Source organism: Podarcis filfolensis, assembly GCF_964270895.1.
Source record: "Podarcis filfolensis genome assembly, chromosome: 15".
Classification (NCBI taxonomy): Eukaryota; Metazoa; Chordata; class Lepidosauria; order Squamata; family Lacertidae; genus Podarcis; species Podarcis filfolensis.
The window spans coordinates 5,225,688-5,248,815 of record NC_139618.1 but is presented as its reverse complement, the minus strand read 5'-3'; the positions used below and the strand labels follow the sequence as shown (position 1 = coordinate 5,248,815).

At 43.2% G+C, this 23,128-nt stretch overlaps 1 protein-coding gene across 11 annotated transcripts in view; it reads left to right on the top strand.

The window, feature by feature from the left end:
- TBX4 (T-box transcription factor 4) overlaps positions 1 to 23,128 on the top strand; it is a 121,493-nt gene that overhangs the window by 29,555 nt on the left and 68,810 nt on the right. The window contains exon 1 of one of the 11 annotated variants that reach the window (XM_083587707.1): positions 15,960 to 16,177. The exons of 9 other annotated variants lie outside the window; for them this stretch is intronic. Coding sequence is in view for 1 of the 2 variants with exons in the window: in XM_083587704.1 (XP_083443830.1) it covers positions 22,360 to 22,383 (24 nt within the window). In the remaining variant the exon portion in view is untranslated. Of the gene's footprint in view, positions 1 to 15,959; positions 16,178 to 22,188; positions 22,384 to 23,128 lie in introns of those variants that run through there. One more of the 11 variants, XM_083587704.1, reaches the window with a different exon arrangement.

Below are 23,128 nucleotides of genomic sequence, written 5' to 3'. Positions count from 1 at the left end.
TGCCAAAAGCACAAATCCTACTCCACTCCACAGGTAACTGTTGGCTGCTGTGTCAGTTTAAAGTCCACATAGTTATTTCTTTATTAACATTTATTTATTTTGAGTTTTATTTTGCAGGTTGTAGTTGCCACTTAATCTGAGCGATTTAGATAAAAGTCATTTTACCCATTGCAAGAAATTACCATGGCAGCGTTCAACATAGTACTTCAAGTCAATCCACTGAAATACACTTAACAGCACAGAAATACCACCAACGGTACCAAAAAGGACTGATAATAGTATTAGAACATTGAAATATCATAGAAACGTATGAAGGCATATTGCACTGAGTCCATCTAGCTCAGTAATGTCCACACTGACTGGCAGCAGCTCCCCAGGGTTTCAGGCAGGCGTCCCTACCAGTCCTATCTGGAGATGCTAGGAAGGATCACGGGCCTTTATACCTTTGATGCGGACTCTTGCTTTTAAAAGGGTGACGTTTACATATGGTCATCAAAAGGGGAGTGTTCATATGCCTCAGAGGCAGCGCTTTTTATTCCCACTTCATGTGTGACCAGGGCACTGAACCCTGAAAGCAACTTCACAGAGTAAGGCCGAGCGAGGCCTGCCTTCAATTGAAGATTCCTCCGACTGCAAGGGACTTAGGATATTGTTCACTGGCAGGTTGACATACAATATTATAAACTGCACTTCCTGTGACTGAGAAGTACTTAACCTTGAGGCTTCCCGGGGCTTCCTCCTGACTTACGATGTCCTTTTTATAGGATGGTTGATGCTAGTGTTTGAGTGATTTCATTGCCAACTCCCCCGTTCTATGGGGTTGGGGTTTTTTTAAAAGCCTACTGTCCAATTTAATGGGCAGTAGGCCTTAAAAATACCTACCCCTTTAATAGCGCCGCTGAATCTCTTGCCCTTAGCGATTCATCCCTCGAAAGCTGTGTCGCAAATGCCATTCGGAAATCCGTTAACACAGTAACCTTTGTCAGTCTCCCAATTCGCCTTCCTCCTGGGGTGGCAGGAGATTGAGAAGGAGCCAAGTCTGGGGGAGATGACCTGCTGACCCACCTTAAGCTGGGGAGGAAGGAAGTGGTCTTTAAGGTAACAGCGATGCCAAGACCTGCTGTGTGACACGCCCAGAGAGCCATTCCATTCTGATGCCGTTTGGGCCCTGAAAATGAAATGGGAAATGCTAATGCAACGCAGAATCCATCATACAAGAGCTGCAAAACAGCCGTGAGCTTGTTTTGAAGGCTTGCAATAAAAAATTCCTCCCGCGGTCATGTCGGTCCTTTGAAGCAGATCAGGATTTCTTCCTCAACACTCTTTGCGCAAACACACGCACACACTAAAAAGAAAAAGAAAAAGATGCAGTAGTAGCTGTTGTTGTGCTTAAATAATACAGGAATTGGAATAATGTTTACTTTGTAAAATTCAGTTCAGGTCTGCACTGCATTTGATAAAGAGGACTTTAGTCCACAAAAATTCTCCTAAAAATACTTTAAAGCTGTTTGTGGTGGGCTTGCCACAACAGTCTTTCATTGACTAGCCCTTTGGAAGCTGCAAATACAACCATAACTCATAGCCAGCACTTCTGTGGATGAGAAAGAGACAGCAGAGGCTTTGTATATTGGTGTGAAGCAGGAGAAACCTAATACAAGAGGTCAGATAAATTTAACATATTAAAAATACTATGAAAACCAAAGGGGCTGGCTTAGAAATTGACTACCAAAAGACAAAGTGATGTTCACAAGCTTTGATGGCTGTGAAAAGTGTTAAGAACATCAGGTGAGCTTGGCTGCTGGATCAGGCCATCTAGTGCAGCATCCTGTTCTCACAGTGGCCAACCAGATGCGCCAGTGGGCAATGCACAAGCAAGACCTGAGCACAAGACCACTATCCCCTCCTGAAGTTTCCAGGAACTAGTATTCAGGAGCTCGCTGCCTCTGACAGTAGAAGGTAGAACATAGCCATTGTGGCTAGTAGCCACAGTCTTATCCTCCATGAAATGCTCTAGTCTTCTTTTAAAACCAATGTACCGGGTAGTTGGTCACCATCGCTACCTCTTGTGGGAGCAGAATCCAATAGTTTAGCTATGCACTGCATGAAGAAGTACTTTTTTTTTGTCTGAGGAGAGTCCCGGGGGCCAAACTGAGAGGTCTGGAGGGCCACACTTGGTCCTCAGGTCTGAGTTTCCCCACCCACCCTTTAAAGCAGTAATTGTTTGCTTCCTCTTTGATACACATAGTTTCATAATCTAGGAAATAACATTGATAAAAGTTATTGGGGCCGTCTCGCCCATGAAGCAGGCTGAAGCAGACATATTGGGCGGCAGAATCCTGTGGCACAGCACTCCTATGGGCACCCTGCCCACCCATGCCACTGCTGCTGGGGTCATGCAGTGATTTCTTTCTGGGAAGCTGCCGCCGCCACTACACAACTGAAGTTAGCAAGGCTGCAGCGGGGGGGGGGGCGTCAGCGAGGGGTGTTGCCTTCCCATTTCAGGCAGCAAATAGGCAAGACTACCCCTGGCAGTTCTTCAGTAGTCAAACGTGGAAGCAAATAGAACTTTCAGAACACTCCATGTCTCCATGGCAGACCTGTGGTGTTGAGTGTGTGTGTATCGAAATGATCCTATCTTGAAAAACATTAAACATTACAGACCGTTTCTATTTATTTTTCTCTTCCCGCTGATATTGTCCCCAAAATTAAGCTGCAAATGTAGCTATTGCTTTCTCTCTCTCTTTCTTTCTTTCTTTCTTTCTTTCTTTCTTATTAATCATCCGTGTTTGGCAGCCGAGACAGATCCATGACAGCGATGAGTGCTTTTGATGCGCTGCTCCTGTCAGGGTAACTTCACTCCTCCCTACAGCGCCTCTCTCTCCCCTCCTTCGCTCCTTGGTGACTGAGGAATCCTTGCAACATCTCATCACCAGTAACTTGACTAACCTCACAGTTTATCTAACAAGTAATGACATCAAGGGTGTCTCTGAACCTCTGACTAAATGGTTGGAGACTTCTAAAAACATACACTGGGCTCTACTTAGACTTCAAAGGTGGGCAGAATCCTAGGTTGATCAGGAGGCTGTTTTTAAGTCCCTCTTCTTTCTCCCCCCCATTCCCACTCTTTTGTTCCTCCATCCTTTTTAAGGAAGGAATGGGTGGATGGGGATTTGAATAGAACTGGGAGGATATACACAACAGCTTGTCGAAACGGTGGGGGCAGGAGATGGCCACGAAGGCTAGAAATGGCCAGTAGCCATGATAGCTGTGCTCTGCTGCAAATTTTGGAGGCAGTGTGCCTCTGAATACCACTTGCTGGGAGTCGCAAGTCATCTGCTTGGCCACTATGGGAACAGGATGCTGGCTAAGCAGGGCTTGTGCCTTTTGCATCTGAGTGTGGTTGGTAGCACATGGGCTTCTAGCGAAAGATCAGGCTAGCTTGAAGCCTGCCTACCCTTGCTGTAAAGTGCCTTTACACGCTGACAACTTTATTTATTTGCTCAGTTTCTCAGTTGCCTAATAATCAAAGTTCTCTGGAGAGCAGGCAGATTAAAATCACAGTTTGAAACTCCTGTTAGTAACAGCGCACAAACATACCAAAGCAGAGGTTGGCTTACGTTGACGATGTCAAGAGCTTGTTGATGAACATTCAGTCACAGGCTGGTGTGAGCAACAAGCAGAACTCGGCGTGAAGGGGTGGGGCTATGCAAATAGGATTAGCCTCAACTTCATCATCATGCTTGATGTCCCCAGTAGAGAGCACAGGAAACGGATTTGGGCTCTAAGGGTGTGCCCCTTCTATTTCCCATCCTCTTTAAAATGAACAAATACCCATTCTCCCCCTGCAGTACAAGTCCCACTCCCACCTGATTGGGATCCCCGACTACTGGTCCTGCTAGCTAGGGGTGATGGGAGTTGTAGTCCAACAATTTCTGGGGACCCAAGGTTGAGACAGACTGACCTGATGCACACATCCCAATCAGAGGCTGCATTACAAAGCCCTGAACAACTTGTGTCCAGGGTACCTCAGGGGCCACCTGAACTCTTACATCCAGATGAATTACTGAGATCATCTACAGCAGCATCCTTAGTCATTCCCCAAGTTGGTGAGGCTCATCTGACAACAAAAAGAAGCTGAACTTTTATAGTGTCATGAGCCGAGTAATATGGAATACTCTGCCAATAGAGATTCAGCAGGTGCCTTCTATTTCAACTTTTACATGCCCACAGAAAACTTTTTTTAGTCTTTCAGGCTTATGCAGCCAGTTAAGAATACATCTTTCCATGATAGCTAGCTAAATTCTGGTTTAAACATTTTTATGTGATTTTTATTGTATGGGTTATATGTATAATTGTTGTAAATCACTCTCTTAATTTTTTATGGACAGTGGTACATTATTTTTAAATAAAAATATATACACACAACACATATACAAAACAGTCCTGGCAATGCACAAGTCTTCCAGCCATAGTGCTACCGCCCATCATAGTAGCAGGTGTCTCTTTGCTAGTGCTTGCAGATCCAACTGGGAACTCTGCAACCCCAAATGAAATGCTCTTGATCAGTATTAGAAGGCAGGTTGTTATGTCAGCCCCTGCTCAGCAACAAGAAGGCTAGTGCCGCAGAGTGGCTAAAAACCTAAGGCTGTGCACACACCATACATTTAAAACACATTCCATACAACCACATTCCATACAGTTCCATGGGAACTGTAGTTTGTTAAGAGTGCTAGGAATTATAGCTCTGAAAAGAGTAAACTAAAGTTTGCAATTTTTAAAAGAAGAAAATCCTTATGAAAATTAATCAATGTTCGCATTTTTGCACATAGTTTTGCCTGATACAAACACATTTTCAAATAAAATTTCTGTAATAGAATGCATTTTCCTATGTTGTTTTACTTAATTTAATGCATTTCAATGCACACTTTATCCTAGTACTGTAAATGCATTTGTGTACACATTGCTCGCTTAGAGAGCTGCATTGCGAAATTCAGAGAAGTGTGAGTTTTGAAGGATTGCTGTGCTTTGGTTCATGTGTTGTTTCAGAAAGTGCAAATTGGGTAAATTCATATTTAAAAGCAAACTATACAAATCGGAAGATAACAAATCACTTTCATATTTCATGTTTTATTCGGATAGTTTTATGGGATAACACAAGGAGGTCTGTTCTGCCTGTGAGCATACAACCTAAAAGTTCAAGATGGGGGAAAGACAGCTTGAGGCCCCTTAGAGAAAGAGACAAGAATAATGATGGATGGATGAGAAAATGCAGTTTACAAGTGACTATATCATAATCCTGTTCTTGCCCTTCTCCAGGATTCTCCATTCCATTCCACCCTTTCCCTCCCCTCCCCCAACTGACACTCGACATTCCGTTGCTATTGAGTGTGATCAGTCTCCCACCCCATTCATTTTATTTTTGCTTTTGCACTTCTGCAAATCATGGGATTTCCATGAGCATGCTGATATCTCTCTAGTTGCTGGCACTCAACATCTGAATTTGTTATTAGAAGCAGAGGTGACGAGTTTTGAAAAGAAGGCCATCTAAGCTAGCTGATCTCTCCACCTCCAAGGGCAGTGAAATTCCAGAAATTAAATTACTTATATAAATCATTACTTACATACATTATACATATACAGAACAATCATTATTGGGCAAAGCAATATTTTGACAACTGGAGTCATACCTTTTGTAGAGTTTCTGGATCTCAATCAAAGCAAAACACTGGCTATTAAATATGTACCTAAAATCTGTGTTTCCGCTTAGCAGAGTATTATGGAATGACACCTGGTGCATTCAAGTTTTTTTTATTTAATATTTGTCCAAAACAAAATAGCCACAGTCCATTTTTCTGGAGAGGGGAGAGAGTTGATAGTGTGTTCAATCAATAATACCACTCTTGCATCCAAATCTTAAAAGTAATTTGTGTTTCTCAGCAGTCCTTACAAGAGCTCCGTAAGGTAGGATGATGATGATGATGATGATATTGATACCCTGCCCATTTGGCTGGGTTTCCTGGCTAGGCTTGCTTATTCCCATACTCCTCCTGGAGGGACTGAGACTGGAATCTGCAGAAAAGAGAAATCCCCAGATTTACTTAATGATACAGTTGACTAAGTAGGTATCTTTAGCAGCTACCTCTGTAAGGCAGATGTGGAGATACAGCACAGCTGTTACGCTTCCATAACATTTTGTAAGCCATTATCTGCTTAGATATCCTGGTGTCACTGAGGATACATCAACAGCCAGAAAGGAAAGAAGCCCCATTCTCCAACCCCCCACAGAAAGCAGACTGCCCTGAATGAAATTCTGAGTTGCCATAGGCGGCTGAATCCTAAAACTGGAGGAAGATAACTAAAGATGGGACTTTGTATGTTTTGGGTGGAAAGAAGTGTTCTTTAGCCTCAAGGTCGAGGGTGGAGAACCTGTGACCATGAAGATGTTATTAGATTCCAATGCCCATTAGCCCAACCAGGATGACTAGTGGTCAGGAATGACAGGAGTTCCAGTTCAGTAACACCAGGAGGAGCACAGGGTCCCCAACCCAGCTAATGCTATCCAAATTGGCTCCTATTGATTTTTTTCTAGTATGCCACCTAAGCTTGAGTCTCTAGCTTTGCTCATTTAAAAACTACTGTGTTTCTCTCCCTTCCTATTCTCTGTCTGATAAAGAACATGCACCTCTCATTATGACAACTGCTGGATTATATCATTTCAAAGGTAGTGAATCCTGCCATTTTTTTTTACTTGTTTGTTGCAGCACCGCAGCCTGAGCCTCCATACTATCTAGTAGCACAGGGGTAGGGAACTTGTGGCTCACCAAGTGTTGTTGCACTCCAGTTCCCACCATCCCTTGTCACTGGCCACTCTGGCTGAGGTTGATGGGAGTCTAAGAACATCTGAAGGGCCACAGGTTCCCCATCCCTGCAGTTGACTTGCATCCCAATTGAGGCTGTGATCCTACACACCAGGCAGTAGTGGTGGTGCTCATTGGTGGAAGGCAGGGAGACCAACAGTAGGTGGAACCAGAACCAATGAAAGGCAGAGCCAGCTAAACTAGTTTTGTCCCCATCCTCCTCTCTGCTGAGCACTATCAGGGCAACACCGAGACTAAGGAGGATGAGCTAGTGTGTATGGTCTGTGTGTGTGGTTTGGGAGCTGTATGGTCAGGGGAAAAACAATGCTGTCCAGGGTTGTAAAGACTGCAGAGAGAATAATTGGGTGCACTCTTCCCACTTTGGATCAAATATATGCTTCCAGGTGTCACAAGAAAGCTGCAGAGATAGCGCAGGACAGTGCGCACCCCGGAAATGATTTCTTTCAGCTTCTGTCTTCTGGAAGAAGGTACAGGGTTATAAAGACCAGGACTAGCTGTCTGAGAAACAGTTTCTATCCAAATGTGATTTTGGTTTTAAACGCAGTGTAAGGTAGTCTCTATGGGAGAATATTGTATTTAATTATGGGGTATCAGAGTTTTTAGGGGGCTAACCAGGCTGGGATAGCTGGGATAGCAGGCTTGTTGGTTTTTGAATGTCTGCTGTAGATTTTTTCAATTTCGTTGTTCTGTATGGGACAATGACAATAAAGATTATCGTATCGTATCATTGTAAGGAAGAAGGCAAGCAGGTGGGGGATGTCTGAGAGCAGTGTGAGGTTGGTGTGGCAGTGCCCCATTTGCCCTAACAGCTGGCAGCCTCTAGTGGCTGGCAGAATGTCTCACTGAACTCAGTGAGACTTACTTTTGGAGTAGGAACACTCTGCGAGTTGGCACTCTCCTCTCCTACTCCCTTCCTAAGACTGTGACTATGCAGGCTTTGTGGATCCAATCATGGCAACTTTTTCTCTCTCTTCTCACCCTGGGATTTTCTTAACGTGCAGTCTGGATTGGTGAGTTTTGGAGAACTCTAAAGGTCGCTCGTGACTTTGCAACATTTTGCTTGACCTTAATAAAAAGTATTTCCCAGTTGCAGATTTTGACTTCCCCACCCCTGCCCCAGCAAAGCAACACTGTTTCCAATGCTTTTTTTACTTTTTAGAGCAGACCTGCAGATGAATATGTTTTCTGTTTGAATGCTAAATGGATGCTTTCTGAATAAGCCACTGTCTGAAATTCCAGGTGGTTGTTAGTCGCTCACATAACCAAAGTGCTCTGTCTAGCTTCTCTTTTTGCCTGGTGGAGGAACGCTGTATAACTCCAAAGCTTGTACAAACTTTTTACACTGGCGGGCATCCATTTGATAAAACATATACTAGAAACACAAGATGGTTAGGCTAGGCCCTTCTCTCGCGGTCTTCCCTTGAGCAGCAGCTGTTGAGTGTGGCCACCCCCAACGTCCCTGAATATGTATACCTGTGCAAAGTTCGTCTTTGCTCCTGCCCTTATAAAGAACAGTTTCCAGCTGCTCTGTAGGCCCATCTCTGCCTCTGTGCTGAACAGGCCTGAGGTCAGGACGAAGGAGCCTTGTCTCTCAGGTGCTCACAATGAGCTCTTGCCAGTGTTGCGCCGGGAGTTCCAAACCAGCACTGTTTCCAGGGACATTGATACTGCCGCCAAGTTTATTGGTGCTGGCGCTGCCACCGTAGGTGTGCCTGGCTCTGGTGCTGGCATCGGGACCGTATTTGGCAGTCTTCTTATTGGCTATGCCAGAAACCCTTCCCTAAAGCATCAGCTCTTCTCCTATGTGGGTTTTGCACTCTCTGAGGCCATGGGGCTGTTCTGCTTGATGGTGGCATTCCTCACTCTCTTTGCAATGTGAAGGAGCCGGGTGTGCTGCCTGCCATGTGCTCTCCTCTCCCCCCCCCCCCCCCGTGTTTAGTCCAGTGCGTACGACAACCTGATTGTTCTGTGGCAGATAGGGGAAACCCATATGTTAACCAAATCTGCCCAGCTCAGAGGGGGCAAATCAATAAATACTGTATTGGTATAATAAAATAAAATAAGGATGGTTAGGCTATTGGTGATTCCACTTGGTGACTCCTTCCTTTCCCATTGAACTATAATGAAATTCCTCCTAATTAGAACCATTGAGCTGTGATGAAATTCCACCTAAATTAGATGCAGAGGCAATTTTTGAGGGTCCTGACAGGGTGGGGAAACAGTGGTAGAGGCTTTTAGGAGAAATGTTTTAATTTACAGTATTTGATTCTGAAGTAAATACAGATCAGATTGCCAGTAGGATCCTGATTAGGATTGAGGCATGGTTTGCTAATCTCAGTTTTCTGCTTTTTCATCTTCGGTTGCATTTCATACGAAGGAGAAGTGCAGCTTTCTGATTTCTTATCAGTGGTGGTGCAGTTGTTTTGCATGCAGAAGATCCCAGGGTCAATACTTGCTGGTCAGCATAGACAATACTAAGTAGGGAAGGATGAATCTGTCAATTTCGGTTTCTTGTTTTGCCAATTTTAAATTTAGTTCTCTGCATTTCCATACCAGTTTGCATTTTTTAAAAACATAAAAGCATGTATGAAAATTCACCAGCATTTTCCTTTGCATTTTTCCTAATAGACAATTTTCCCCCAATGCACTTTCCCCTAACGTAATGCATTTTTAAATGTTATTTTCACAAATCTATGCATTTCAAGGCACCTCAATATATGCATTTTGGGGGGTACGCATTAGTTGGCTGGAGGACTGCATTGCAAAATTTCGAGAACTGCAAATGTTCATGGATGGCTGTGTTTCGGTTTGCATATTGTTTTGGAAAAGTGTGAACTAAGTAAGTTTGCTTTTAAATTAGAACCAAATTGAATTTCTCCCCCATCCTTAATTACTGAGCTAAATGGACCAATGGTATTGACTCAGTACCAGGCAGCTTCCTGTGTTCCTCTGTACCAATTCTTCGTAATTTGAAGCAGCTTTGATGCTCACTTCCTGCAACTCTGGCTATTAAAGGAAAAGAGGATCGGAGATAAGAACTTCAACTTTGTCCAAGTTTCCCATGCTGACCATTGTTGGCTTTTATAAAAATGTGTCATTAGAGCCCAGTATGTGTAATTCATTATTTAATTTTCCCACTGGCTCTTCCATCCTTCCCAAGGAATCTGAAGAGAAGTTCAAAGCAGTGTGTTCTGGCAGTTTTTGGTACAAACACTCACTTTCTCTGTTTACATTATAGACATTGTTTCTTAAAAAAAATACATTAAGGCAGAGAAAACCTTTTAAGACTGCTTTATTTTATTTTCAAGTAAAATACTAAAAGTGCTCCTGCTCAAACAGGGGAAAGTTGACTGTACAAAAATCATAGCTGAGGTTTTGGGGGGCTTGAATACAACTAAGATAATTGTTTATAAAAGTATATAGCTGGGATGGAGAGAGAGGAAGATATATCAATTTGGGGGGAGTCTAAGAAGAACTAGTGCAAACATAGGCAAACTTGGCCCTCCAGATGTTTTGGGACTACAACTCCCATCATCCCTAGCTAACAGGACCAGTGGTTAGGGATGATGGGAATTGTAGTCCCAAAACATCTGGAGGGCCAAGTTTGCCTATGCCTGAACTAGTGAGTCACCCAAGCTGATTGGCCATAGCTTGAAGAGTCTCCATGGTTATAGAGAAAGTGGATACAGTAGAGATAATTTTTGTCTTCCTCTCTCATGATACTAGAACTCAGGGACATCCAATTAAGCAGACCAGATGGGCCTTTGATTGATCCAGCAGGGCTCTTTTGATGTCCTTTGAAGTGACAAAGAGAAGTGCTTCGTTCAGTTTTGTGGAACTCATAGCCACAGGACATGGCTGTGGCCACTGTCTTGGATAAATGGATTGAACAAATTTAATGGAGGAAAACAGGGGTCTACTAGTAGCTTAAGGGAACCTGCATAGTCCAAGCCCAGTACACCCCTGAGGAATAGACACAGAGCGAGAGAGCCTAGATGCCTTTCTTGTCAGCTTCTCTAGCTGACCTTTGGTCTGATCCCTCAAGCCCCTTACTGTGTTGTTACAAAAGGTTAAGGGCAGAATCCAAACCCCAAGCTAAGCATTTAAGGCTCCAATCCTCTGAACTCTTACTTGAGAAAAGCCTATTGAACGAAGTCGGTTTTACTTTACGGTAAAGATGTTTTGCTGCCTGTCCAATGAATAATAATTTTCTTCTGGCGATGGCACTGTGAATCATGCAAATCTTGAGTCCTGTGCATGATCTCTGGTCGGGCAGCCTGGCTAGGGAAACCTGTGGCCCTCCTGTCGTTATTAGACTCCAGCTCCCATCAGCCCCAGCTCCTGTGGCCAATGGCCATAGATGATGGGAGATGTAGTCTGGCAACATCTGGAAGGGCTACAGGTTGTTTACCTCTGCTCGAAATCCAATGTAAAAACATTGCTCCCATTACTCTTCTTCTGTTTTACTGAACTCTCACAAAAGCTGGGTCTTAAAACACAGTCAGAAAGTGTTGCAGGGCACTTTGATTGAATAAGTACACCTGAATTCGTAGTCGGTGGCTGGAAGTGTGGGGAACTGAGCCAGTTCCTCTTTCGAGGAGGAAATGCACATGCATGCCAGCCCCTCTCTTGGAGATTTATTATATAAAGCTCAAATGTATACCTTACAAAAACCGGTGTATAGCAGGCAACGTTCAAAGGACTGGTAATGCTCTCCGAAGGCTAAGCGATGTTAATTGCTCCAATATGATTGTATATCTTTTGCGATTGTCAATGGCAAGGGGGATGGGGAGATTCAGAATTTTAAAAACTGTTTTGTTTGTTTTTTGAAACGCCTTAATTTGATCTTTTAAATAATGACAAAATTGGTTCCTTATTGTTTTGCTTTGTGCTAAACAAACAAACAAACAAACAAACAAACCCCAAGATGGATGGAAAAACCCTATCCTTCCTATATTTGGCTTAAAGAAATCTAAGCCAAGCTATTAATTCAACACTAAAATTATTAAATTTTATTAGTAGAGTTCCAGGATTGAAGGTCTTGTCTGAGCAGATGAAAATGGCTGGATGCTTCATTTTGTACATTGAATGTTATGTTTCAGGAGTTAAGTTTTGGTTAAGTTTACAAAAAAGCAAAGGAGTGGGATATCTGAGACAGCAATTCTAAACAAAATTATTAGGGAGGGGGAGAGAGTGGATTGTATCCAATGTTAGCTCTGTTCTGAGCAAACCCACAGAAGTGAGTAGGCGTGACTGACTTGAGTTCATTACTTTCGGTGGGTCTACTCTGAGTAGAATTTAGCCAGATACAATCCAATGATGCTTCTGAGTAAAGATTAGGATCTTGCTGTAAGGCTGCACATTTACTTGGAAGTAAGCCCTACTGAATACAGTGCAGCTTAATTCAGAGTAAACATCCAAGAAGATCAGATTGCATATCTACAGTCCTGTCTATGCAAACTTACTTGATAGTAAATCAATATTGAATCTGCTAAAATTTACTTCTGAGTAAACATAGGGTCAGCCTGTAAGTTACTTGGCCATAAGTTCCACTGAGCAAAGCAATGGTTTACTCCCCATCAAATATGCATTGGATTGGATTGCAATCTTAAACACACTTTACAAAGCTTCATTAAACTTAGTAGGGCTTGCTTTTGACTAAACACGCAGAGATTACTGGCAAGAACAGTCTTTTTGGATTGCATCAAAATGGTCTCCCATTCCTTGGCCTCTGTAAGATGTTTGCCCAGTAAAAATTTCCATTTAAAGAAATGGCAAAAGAAAATAATGACCTAATGAATAATACCTCTCCCTAGAAATACAAACTGTTCAGCTATTGAGGGAGAAAAGTGAGAGTGGGGTAGAATGTTTAAGTGTGCAACTCAACCAAACCCAGCCACATTTTAATGTTGCATTTCAATGGGAAATTTCTGAGATTTAAATGTACTTTGACTAGTTCATGCAAATCCCCATCCCAAAAAGGAATGTTTGAAAAGGCCATTTATATGGATGGCAAAGTTTTGCAACTTATGAATGGGAAAGGCAAGAACAGACATTTTTACATTGGTGTCCCTCACTTCCCATAAACAATTTTGTTCCCCTATTCTGTCCAAGACAGAAGGAAGAAAGGGGAGGACTCATTTTGGTTGCTTGCTATTTCTCTTTTAAAATACTCACCCCCCCCCAACCATTTTGGGAAACAGCTACCCAACTCTTAGCTGAAAGCTCCTCTTTCTCTCCTGTTGGCCACTCAAAACAAATAATAGTGATAAATCCTTTTCAGATGTTTGTGGAAATAAATCACTAGAAATTTAATTAATTGTTTCACCTTAACTTTGTCCGGTCATTCCTTGTTTCCGGACTGGACTGCTCCCATTACTAAGATTTTGGGTCTGCAGGAAAAAGCTGGTTTACTTGGCTCCTAAAGGTGTGAGATCTGGAAAAGTTACACACATCCACACACCTCAAAAAGAGTGTGTAGGGTACCTTTGGGGAATCTTGGGGGGGGGAGAAGAGGACAAGGAGGGCATTTCCAGATCTTCGGGGATATGTAAACTAAGTACCTCTTTCCTAAATTTTGACCATTTATGGAAGGAGAATATGGTTTTTTTAAAAGGTCATATTTTGAAGAAGAATTCTGTGCCTCTAGGAAACTGGCTATATTTCCCCTTATAAGCACTGTTTTTCCCCCCATTGCAGCTTGAAGTAGCCTTAGGCAGACTGACTTTAAATTAAAATGAAATTTGCAGTGGGTTGAATTGAAGCAAACCTGTGCACTTTTAACTCTGCTTACTGGGAGCAAGACCAGTAGGGCTCCAGTGGGGCCTTCCTCCAATATAATTGTGTAATATGGGCCTCTTATTCTGCATAGGTCACCTCCCATTTTTTTTAGCCTCACAACCAGCTTTCTGCAGTGAGTGTATTTCATGCTCTTTCCAAGAATTCTATCCCTATTTTACTCACTCACTCTTCAGCAGGACTCTCTCAAGAGTCCATGGGACAAGTGAGCAAGGCTGTGCATGTCTACACAGAAGTACGTGCTATGGGACTTGCCCCCAGGTTACTTCGCTTGGAAGTAAATGCTACTCCTGAATGATGGAGTCCACTCATAAGATTACTCAGAGCATGCATTATATTGCTTTGTAAGTAGGCATGGATTTAGGCAGTTAAAAACAACAACATGCAACATTCCAGCAGCAGGATCGGAACCTCTTCTTTGGAAGTAAGTACGAAGAGAAGGTCACTGGGTTTGGGGTTACTGGGTTGGAAGCATTTTTTAAAAAATATGCGACCCCTCCCTAGTTCCGCCGCCGCTCGTTGGGGTGTTGTATGTGAAGTGGACTCGTTGCCAGAGTTTAATTTGATGCGGGGCATATATGCCAGGCAATAACAAGAGTGCCTAGAGCGTGTGCAGAGTATCTGTGCGTCGCCACGGGCCAATCACAACGAGACACACGCGCGTCGGGGACTGAAATAGCCCCCAGGGTGTGATGGCTGTTCGGCTTCACTCCTGCCACTTTTGACAACTCCACTAGCTATTTTGTGCCAATCGTTCGCCTTTTATTCACTTGTCGTTCTCAGGTTATGCTAAAAAAAGTGAACGCTGAAACGAAGCAAGAAACCCTTTAGCAGCATTTTTTTAAAAAATTGGGATGGTGTTTATAGCTTGACTGTCTAATAATAAACGTTCCCCGAGCGCTTCCTTGAACGCAAATCGGCTGAGAGAAGACTCACTAAGGAACACCAGGATTGTTTAAAAACAGCACCGCCCCCCCCCACGCAAGTCTCTCTCAGTATTACAATTTAATGCGTCCCGATGGTTTGCGCTGTAAGCGCCTCGGGGCTTTGGTCGCGCTACATAAATCAATGATCTTTCGAATTTGAACTGAATTTCTTTCTTTTTTAAGTGTGTAAAAGATCGTGTTGAAAAACACCAGATCATTTAAATTGGGGGAGGGGGACAACATTTGCCAGAGGTGGAGGGGCGGGAGAGAGAAAGCGCAAGGCAAAATTGGAAGTCGATTTGGACAAAGTGGGGGGCGCAAACAGACAAACAAACAAACAAACGAAATGGGTTATCTTTGCGTTCACAAAATCAGGCAGAGATATTTTTTCGCGGGGGGGGGACCTTACCTCCCTAGATCCTGTCTTGACTTCAACACGGTGTTCTCAAGAAATGGATAATTAATTGTATGGCTTCAGTTTTTAAAATGTAGTGAGGGAGGGTTAATTTTAAAAAAGCAAAAACCCCACGCACAAGCATCTAAAAATCTAACCTGGAAAACTTCAGGCTGATCATCCAAATATTTAATGACATCATTCGATGACATGAGACCAAACTCCTTTAAAAAGAAAAGGGGAAGGTCGCCACAAGCTCTCCAGAAATCCAGCCTAGCCATTCACTCCCTATGCAGGGACCAGTTACTCAAGAGGAAGAAGCCCCACGGCGTGCCCAGTGAGGACTTAAGTTGGCAGGATAACTGCGCCATCCTAAGCACGTCTACTCAGAAGTAAGCCTCCCATTGAGTTAAGGAGAGCTTTCTCCTAAGTCAGGCTTTGGGCAGCTTCTCCACCCTTTAGGTCGCCCCTAAACAAAGAAACAAACAAAACACAAGCAAAAGGGTTATTACATTTAGAACACGCGTTTGGCTTTTCCCTCATGATAAAAGTTGCCCCTGTTGAAGGAAAGGGGAGAGAATGTTATATTTCAGAGCCAAATAATCGCACGCAGCACCTGTTTGTCTTCCTTCTGCTCCTCTGATATAAGCAACAGGTAACAACAACCCACCTTTTTAAAATAGGAGGTTTGCTCTGGGGTTGCTTTTTTTCACCACCGTCACAAAAGCCTTCTTTTCCCTGCTCCCGCCTTCTCCTTCAGTATCAAACTTCTAGACAGCCCCGGATTATATACATAAATATATTTAAGGTCTGGGGGAAAATGGTTCATTAAAAGGCTGACCCCAGTTTACTTTCCCCCCCCTCCCCCGCCTTCCAAATCTGCTTCTGTTCCCAATTTCAGCACCACGTGATGGTGGGAGTGAGTTTAGGGGGTTTAAATTCACTTTCAAGGATAGAAAAAAAGGGGGGGACAGAAGTCTTTAATTTTTTTAAGGAGGGAGATAATCTTGTCCCATAAAGAACCAGTAGTGTTTTGCGTTGTTTGTTTCCTAAATGCCATTGTCTTTCGTGGAAGGTCCACGGAAAACAAGAGTCCTTGTTAAAAAAATTTCCCCCAAAACTTATTTTTTGGGGGGTGGGAAGGAAAGGCAATCTTTGGAGTCGAGTTAAAACAAGCTGAGGTAAGATAAATCTCCCCTTGTTACGTTATGCAGTAAATGTGTGTGTATATATAATATTGCAAATAAAAGTGAATAACAGTGCATTATATACAGTATAGGTCTACTCAAAAGCAAGCCCCGCTGAATTACCCGGGTGTGTCTCTAGGATGGCAGATAAATGCGTGTTTAATTATGGTTTTATTTTGTTTTTTAATTGCAATCGGAATACAATTGGTTCTAAGATCTGGACACCACAAACCTTTTTAATGTCATTTCTAGCTTGCAATCCTATCTATGCAATTTACTTTGAAGGAAGTCCCATTTAACTCAGCGGCGCATGAGTAGACCTGTGTATGAATAATTTAAAATGGGATAGCCCAGATGTAGCCTGTTGGAGGGTGCTAGATAATGCTGCAATCCTATGCACACTTTAAGTCCCAGGGGTTTCCCGAAAATGTTAGGATCGCGCTGAAATATATTTGTTTTGGCAACTCTTTATATATCCAGTTATATTTTATATATATCTATATATCTATGTCGTCTCACTGGTATACTAGTACATACCGATAGGCTGCAATACACAACAACCCATTAACGTCGGTGGCAAAATTCAGGTTTTGCGCGTGGGATTGTACTTGCGGACGTTTATCCAGACATCTTCCTTTTGCACGCCTCACTAGACAAGTATCCACACGCGCCTTTGCACGCGTGGAAATGTTCTCTGGAGGGTTCCCATTATCCATATGGATACAATACAAAGTTGGCGGAGGTTAAGCTTTGAAAACTAATCATTGTGGATTTAGCTGAAGAGGTCGGGCATTTAAAATCGCAGACAGTAATTCTACCCCCCCCCCCCAAAAAAGCACCCGCTTCTAAAAAAAACCATATTCTGTGCTACAGAGACCATGCATTGCATTTGAATTATTTTTTTTATTCTTCTGAAGTGGTTGAAGAGGAGAGTTTTTTAAAGTATCTTTCAATAATTCACTCTCAGGTGCTGTTACAGTTTTAAACTCTACTTTTTATTCTCAGATTTTCTTCATTCTCCCCCCCCTCCTTTCCCCTATTTTGTGGAGTTTTTTCTTTGCTATTTTTCTTTCTGTCCTCGCTTCCCTATCCTCTTTTCCCCATTTCTTTGCGTGTTTGCTTTCCTCCATTTTATATATATGCATTTTTTCTATTGGTTTATAAATACTAGCTGTGGACCTCCACCCCTTAACAAACGCCGCATTTAAACAATCGCAAGGTAAGCGCTCTTGGTGTCCCGATGGCAGACAATTTGAGCACCTGCTTAACATACTGTAATGTCTACTCAGAGGTAAACTCAGATTGCGTTCGATGGGGTTTAGTTCCTAAATCAACACATTCCCTAGTCCCATTGAATTAAATAGGACTTCTGAGTAAACATGCATGGGATTTCACTACTAATCCTTGCCCTTGACATTTATACCCGCAGAGCGATCCTATACATCTCTGCTCAGAAGTAAAATACCAATGGACTCCATAGGATTCATTGCCCTAACCAGGGCGCTCAGAATTGCGCCTTGACAAAAATAAATAAATCCCCTTTTCATTTTGGAAGGATGTCGGTGCCCTTAATCGAGCAAAGTTAAAAGGGTTGATTGATCTCTATAATATGGTAAATTTCCAGAATCCAATTCTCATTCTAGTCAATAATCTAAAATCGCGAAATTTTTGATATATTCAGAAGGGAGGGAAAGAAAATTAATAGATCTCTCCTGATTTAGCTGCCTTCACACCGGTGTTTTTTGGGCGGGGGGGGGGCGGAAGTTCTATCTAACGTCAGTCGTGCTCAGAGAAGATCCTTTGAAATGAATGGGCATGACTAATCTTCCAGTTCAGTGGATCTACTCCGAGTAGATTTTAGCTGGTTACAACCACGAGGCTGCCAGCTATGGGTGCTTGTCTGAAAGAGTAAAAGCTCACTGGCTAGGAGGAGTTTACTTCCAAGTAAAATCTCGGACTGCAGATTATAGGATGGACGGGGATATTGCAGGACAAGAGAGTCTTAAATGCCTCCTTCAAAAGCCAGCGCTACCCATCATCCCAACGGAAGCTGTGGCTGTATTACATTCTAGATGCGGAGTCAACAGGCAGTAGAAGCGATTGGCTCGTTGATTCCCAGCCATCTCTCTCGTTCTAATTTCTCTCCATTTTCTGCAAGAAAGCCTGAAAAGAGGACCTAGAAAGGAAGAAAAAAAACCACCCTACATTAATGGTTTTTTTTTTAAGTTAAAGCAAGCTTTGAAATTAAATACATAAATCCGAATTAATGACGACTAATCTGTGCGAGCATGTTTTTTTTTAAAATAATAATAATCAAAACTATGGTTTGTATCCAACTAGATTGTACTCCGAGACCATCTACTGAAATCAATTAGTCATGTCCATGAATGGCAATGGTTCTTTCTCTGAGCAGGACTGAAACGTTGGGTGCAACTCCGCAGGTTTTCTTCCCAGAGATTCATATCCACGGAGAGTCACTTTTAAGTTGCAACCTTAAAACACTCCTTCTTGGTGCATTGAACTCGATGGGCGCAGTTTGAGAAAAGAATGGGTGTTGTTAGGGTTGCAGTGGAAGCGGGCCATAATTCACAAAGGAGGGCGCCCTATTGGAGCTCATGGGAACTTAATTCCCCGTTCAGCGTGGATATGTAGAACTAGATGCATTCCCCGGCCCTGTCACACAGCTGGGGCCTACAAGGTCTTGATTCCTCCAGGCGGCCGACCTCGCTTTTGGGGGCGCTTTTACGCACCAGATCCGTTTGTGTCCACGGGCTGACACCTAAGACCCATTTGCCCTGCAGGCCGCGTGAATGGGCCGCCTGGATTTAAGGCGCAAGAACAGATTTGGGCTTTATTCCGAGTAAATAATTTCCGGGCTGCCATCCTATTCACACTTCCATAGAAGTGAACTCTGAGGGGTTTACTTCGGGGAAAACATGACGCGTATATATGAATATGTATGTATGTATGTATGTGTGTATGTATGTATGCATATGAAACTGCCATTAAGGTCGGCCAGAAATGCCCAAGGATCAGATGGGATTCTAATCTCTCTTTACTGGGAAAGAAGTCCCATTGAAACCAGTGGAGGTTACTTCTGAGTAAACATGCTTCGGAGCGGGTTGAATGTGCGTGGAACCGCTGAGTTCACTCCGGAGTCAATCCCGTTCCATGTTTAATGCCACGTACGCATTTTAGGAGAGCGAAGTGACTTGTTTCCTAAAGTAAGTCGCTTGAGAGCATCTGTATGCGTCTCGTTTTGCTATTTTAATTATTTATGTGTTTTTAAAAATAGGGTGTTGAAGGCAGAAAACTACTACAAAGTTTCGTAGGAAGGATCTTAATTTCTGAATAAAACCAACAGTTTGCTGGTTATTTTTTCTGATATTCTTGTTGGTTCTCAGAAGGACATTTGCAAGATTGTGGATTTTTGTCTATTTCTCTGGATGTTTTAATATAGGATATTTTAGCACCAGGACATTTTGAACAAATATCCATGTTAAATGTAGAAAACCCTTTTTATAGAGCAAAACGCTCATTTTTTTAAAAAATATAAACATATTTAGATCTGTGTGCGTGCGTGTGTATGCATGTGTGTGGAGTAAATGTGCAATCTTATGCACACTTAGCTGCTAAATCTAATGGCATTCAAAGCCCTAGCCTGTGCCGCTGTGTTCAATGGAGCAGCCTCCAAAGCAAGCACACCGAGGACTGCATCTTTAACTTCCGAATAAACGCGCTTATGGTTTGCACTAAATGACACATTGAAAAAGAACTCGGATTCTGTAAGAATATAGGAGTTAAGGAGTTCACACAAGAATTTGTCCCTAACCCGAGGTAACCCCACGATTCTCTGAGCCAGTTTCACTCGAAGCAAAGCTTGGCCAGAGAAGGTCGACAACCCTGCCGTGTGAACCCTGTTTACTTGGAAGTAAGCCCCACCGTGTTCAACGGGGGCTTACTCCCAGGTAAGCTGTAGGTAGGATTCCAGCCTCCTGTGTCCGAAGCGCTGGCAGTGTCCACCGCCTGGTGACATTTCGCAGGGTTTCCCAAATCGTTTATTTATTACAGGCTGAAATGTTGGAGGCTTTATTTTTTAGCGGAGCGGGGGGTGGAGGAAACGCACCATTTGGCACCGACTGAATACTCTCCATTGTGTTCTGATATCGGCCCCGAGGAAGCCGCGCCAATTGTTCACCTTCAGCTGTGTTTTCGTACTTCTGGATCCTCTTAATTTTGTGCTGTCTCATATTTATGTATGTGTGCATACTGTACAGTATATGTTAAAAAAATTCTTTCCGTGGGGGTCAATTTCTTTGACTCTTTTCATCCTATCAGAACTGAGGTTGTGGAGACGAGCGAAGCAGCCTTCTCTCTCCCGCAGTAATTTGGGGGGTGTTTATTAAGGCTCGGCCTCTTTACTCAAAAGTAAGACCCCTCCACCACCTTCCTCTTCCACATCCCATTAAAACTGACACTGCTCTAGACATTTGCTTTTTGCAGGTAGGGAGGTAGCATGTAGGTACAATATGCGTGTGATATATTTACTCCGCTTATTTAATCCGGTGTCAATCCCCATTCGAAAGAAAAGGAATCGCTGCGGAGTAAGTGGGTTTGGGATCATAACCATCCTCTTTTCGGGGGAGTGGAGAAAAGAGAGAGAGAGAGAGAGAGAGAGAGAGAGAGAGAAGCAAACTCCAGACTGTTGTTTTGGTGCAGGAAATATATAATTAACTTTTTGCAAGTTTTGCCCTCGGAGCCATCAAATCTCCACATCGCCATTTCTTCAGACCGCTGCAATTCCCGCCCCGCACCCTACAATCCCACCCTTCCCAAACCCCAAAATGAATCGGTTCCTGACCGACCCACCCCAATCACACTCGCTATAGGGGGGGAGGCGTAACCTCTCTTGCAAACGTGTTTTTCTCCCCTCCTTCATTCAATCGGGGGGCTCTTTCAATTTTCTACACACACCCCCCCCAAACTACATTGCTATAGGGTTCATGGACAGTTAGGGGGAGTGACGATGGGCCTGATTCCCCCACCTAAAAAAAATAATGAATTTACAAGTTCCCTCGGAGGAAGCAAATCAAAAGGCCCAGTCAATAATATTTGTAACTGTACAGTTTTGGCCGCCATATATATCATAAATAGCACATTTTTCAGAACAGCTCATGGATCAGTTTTCATTTGCGCTAAGAAAACGAGCCGGCTCCCTTATTTACTTCCAAGTGAGTCCCACGTATGAGTAAGTAGCGCTTATTTTCCAGGTAAACATGCTATTTTGGAACAGGGTGGGAATATTAATAGCATAGATGTATATTTGTTTTTAATCCACCGGACTAACTGGTGTGTGTGTATACATTATATATATATAATGGATGTGTTTGCCCGCGTATCTTTAATATTTCAGGCTTTAACGCCACAAAATTCTCCTCCCCCAGGAAAGTAAAATGCCATCAAATGTAAGTTCGATTTGTCTTAAAATGAAATGGCGTTCGTTTGTGTGTTTTTGAGGCATTTTAAATGCCACAGGGACTTCGATTTTCTTCTTCAAGTCCCCTTTCTGCTTTGTTTCGCTGCTTGAACAGTCTGGGCCCAATAATACTTGACTTATTCATGCCCCCTCTTCTCCAAATGCTAAATTGGTTCCCCGAATATCCTTTTTCCTTCCTCCCAAGCCTAATCGATTCCCCAAATTAATCAAATCAGTTTGAAACTAGATGAATCTCCCTCCGGTAAGTGTTTTAAAATACCAAATATAGTTCTGAGGAAGGTGAGATGAGGTTCTTACCCCCCCCCCCGCCCTGTATCTTGGCCGGGAGGGGAATAAGACTTTGACTCTTTAAGTGCTCTGTCGCTTTGAACTCCACCTAAAAGATAGATGTAGAGATTGCCCCAAAAAGCGGGGAGTGGGGGTGGCTCAAAAAAAGTAGCGAAAAGCTTCCCCTCTCCTTTCTTCCTCTTCGCCTCAGAAGGGGCCACGCTGAAACTTTGTCTGGGACTTGAGTTTTCAACAGCTCAGGTCTGTGCCATGCATGGCTACTCGGAAATAAACGCCAGTGAGTTTAGGGAGGCTTACTCCCAGGTAAGCGTGGATTGGATTGCAGCCCGAAAACGCGTTGGGAGAAGCTCCCCTCCCCTCCTCTGCTCTGAAGCGAGGAGAGCTGCAGAAGATGGTTTTCAGAGCTGCAAAACTGGTAAATGGTCTGTCTGTCTTAAACCCCTTCTGTCCTTAGAGAGATGCAAGCTTTTTGAGTCCCACAGAGCTCTGCTTCAGGAATTCTATTGTTTGTTGGATATTTTCGCGACGGGGTGGGGTGGAAATGTGGACACCTTTCTCCCTGCCAAAAGGCTTTTTTTTTGAGGGGGGGGCCCGCTCTCAGTCTCCAGGCAGCACAATCTTGGTTTGGAAGGCAGGGGGTCATAGCCAAGACCTACTTGGAATAGACTCATTGAAGTGAATGAGCCTATGTTTGTCATATCCATTGATTTTCGACGGGTCTACTCGTGAGTATCACCAGTACTGGATACAAGGCAGGAGTTAGGAAGTGGAGGGTAGTCAGACAGTTGTTAGTACTGCTGTTGTTGATTCTTATACTGTAAGGGTGTAAATCTTTGCAGAATACAGGAGCATAAAAGGTCCCTTTCCCCAAAGAGCTTACAACCTAAAATTTGTCCACAGAAGAAAGACTTGGGGGGCATAAACAGGGGGAACCCCATATGATTTATTTCAGTAGCACATACTTAGTTCTGGTAACAGGCACCATTACAGGACGGCATTGGGGATTAGAAGGCTGTACCAAAGGGTTCATGGAAAAGGTGGGTTTTGTGAAAATGGATTTGGTGCAGGTAAGAAAGACGGGTCGTAACAATAACTTTTAAAAATCACCATCAGTAATGTTGATGATGAAGACAGCCCCCTGTCCCTAGACTCTTAACATA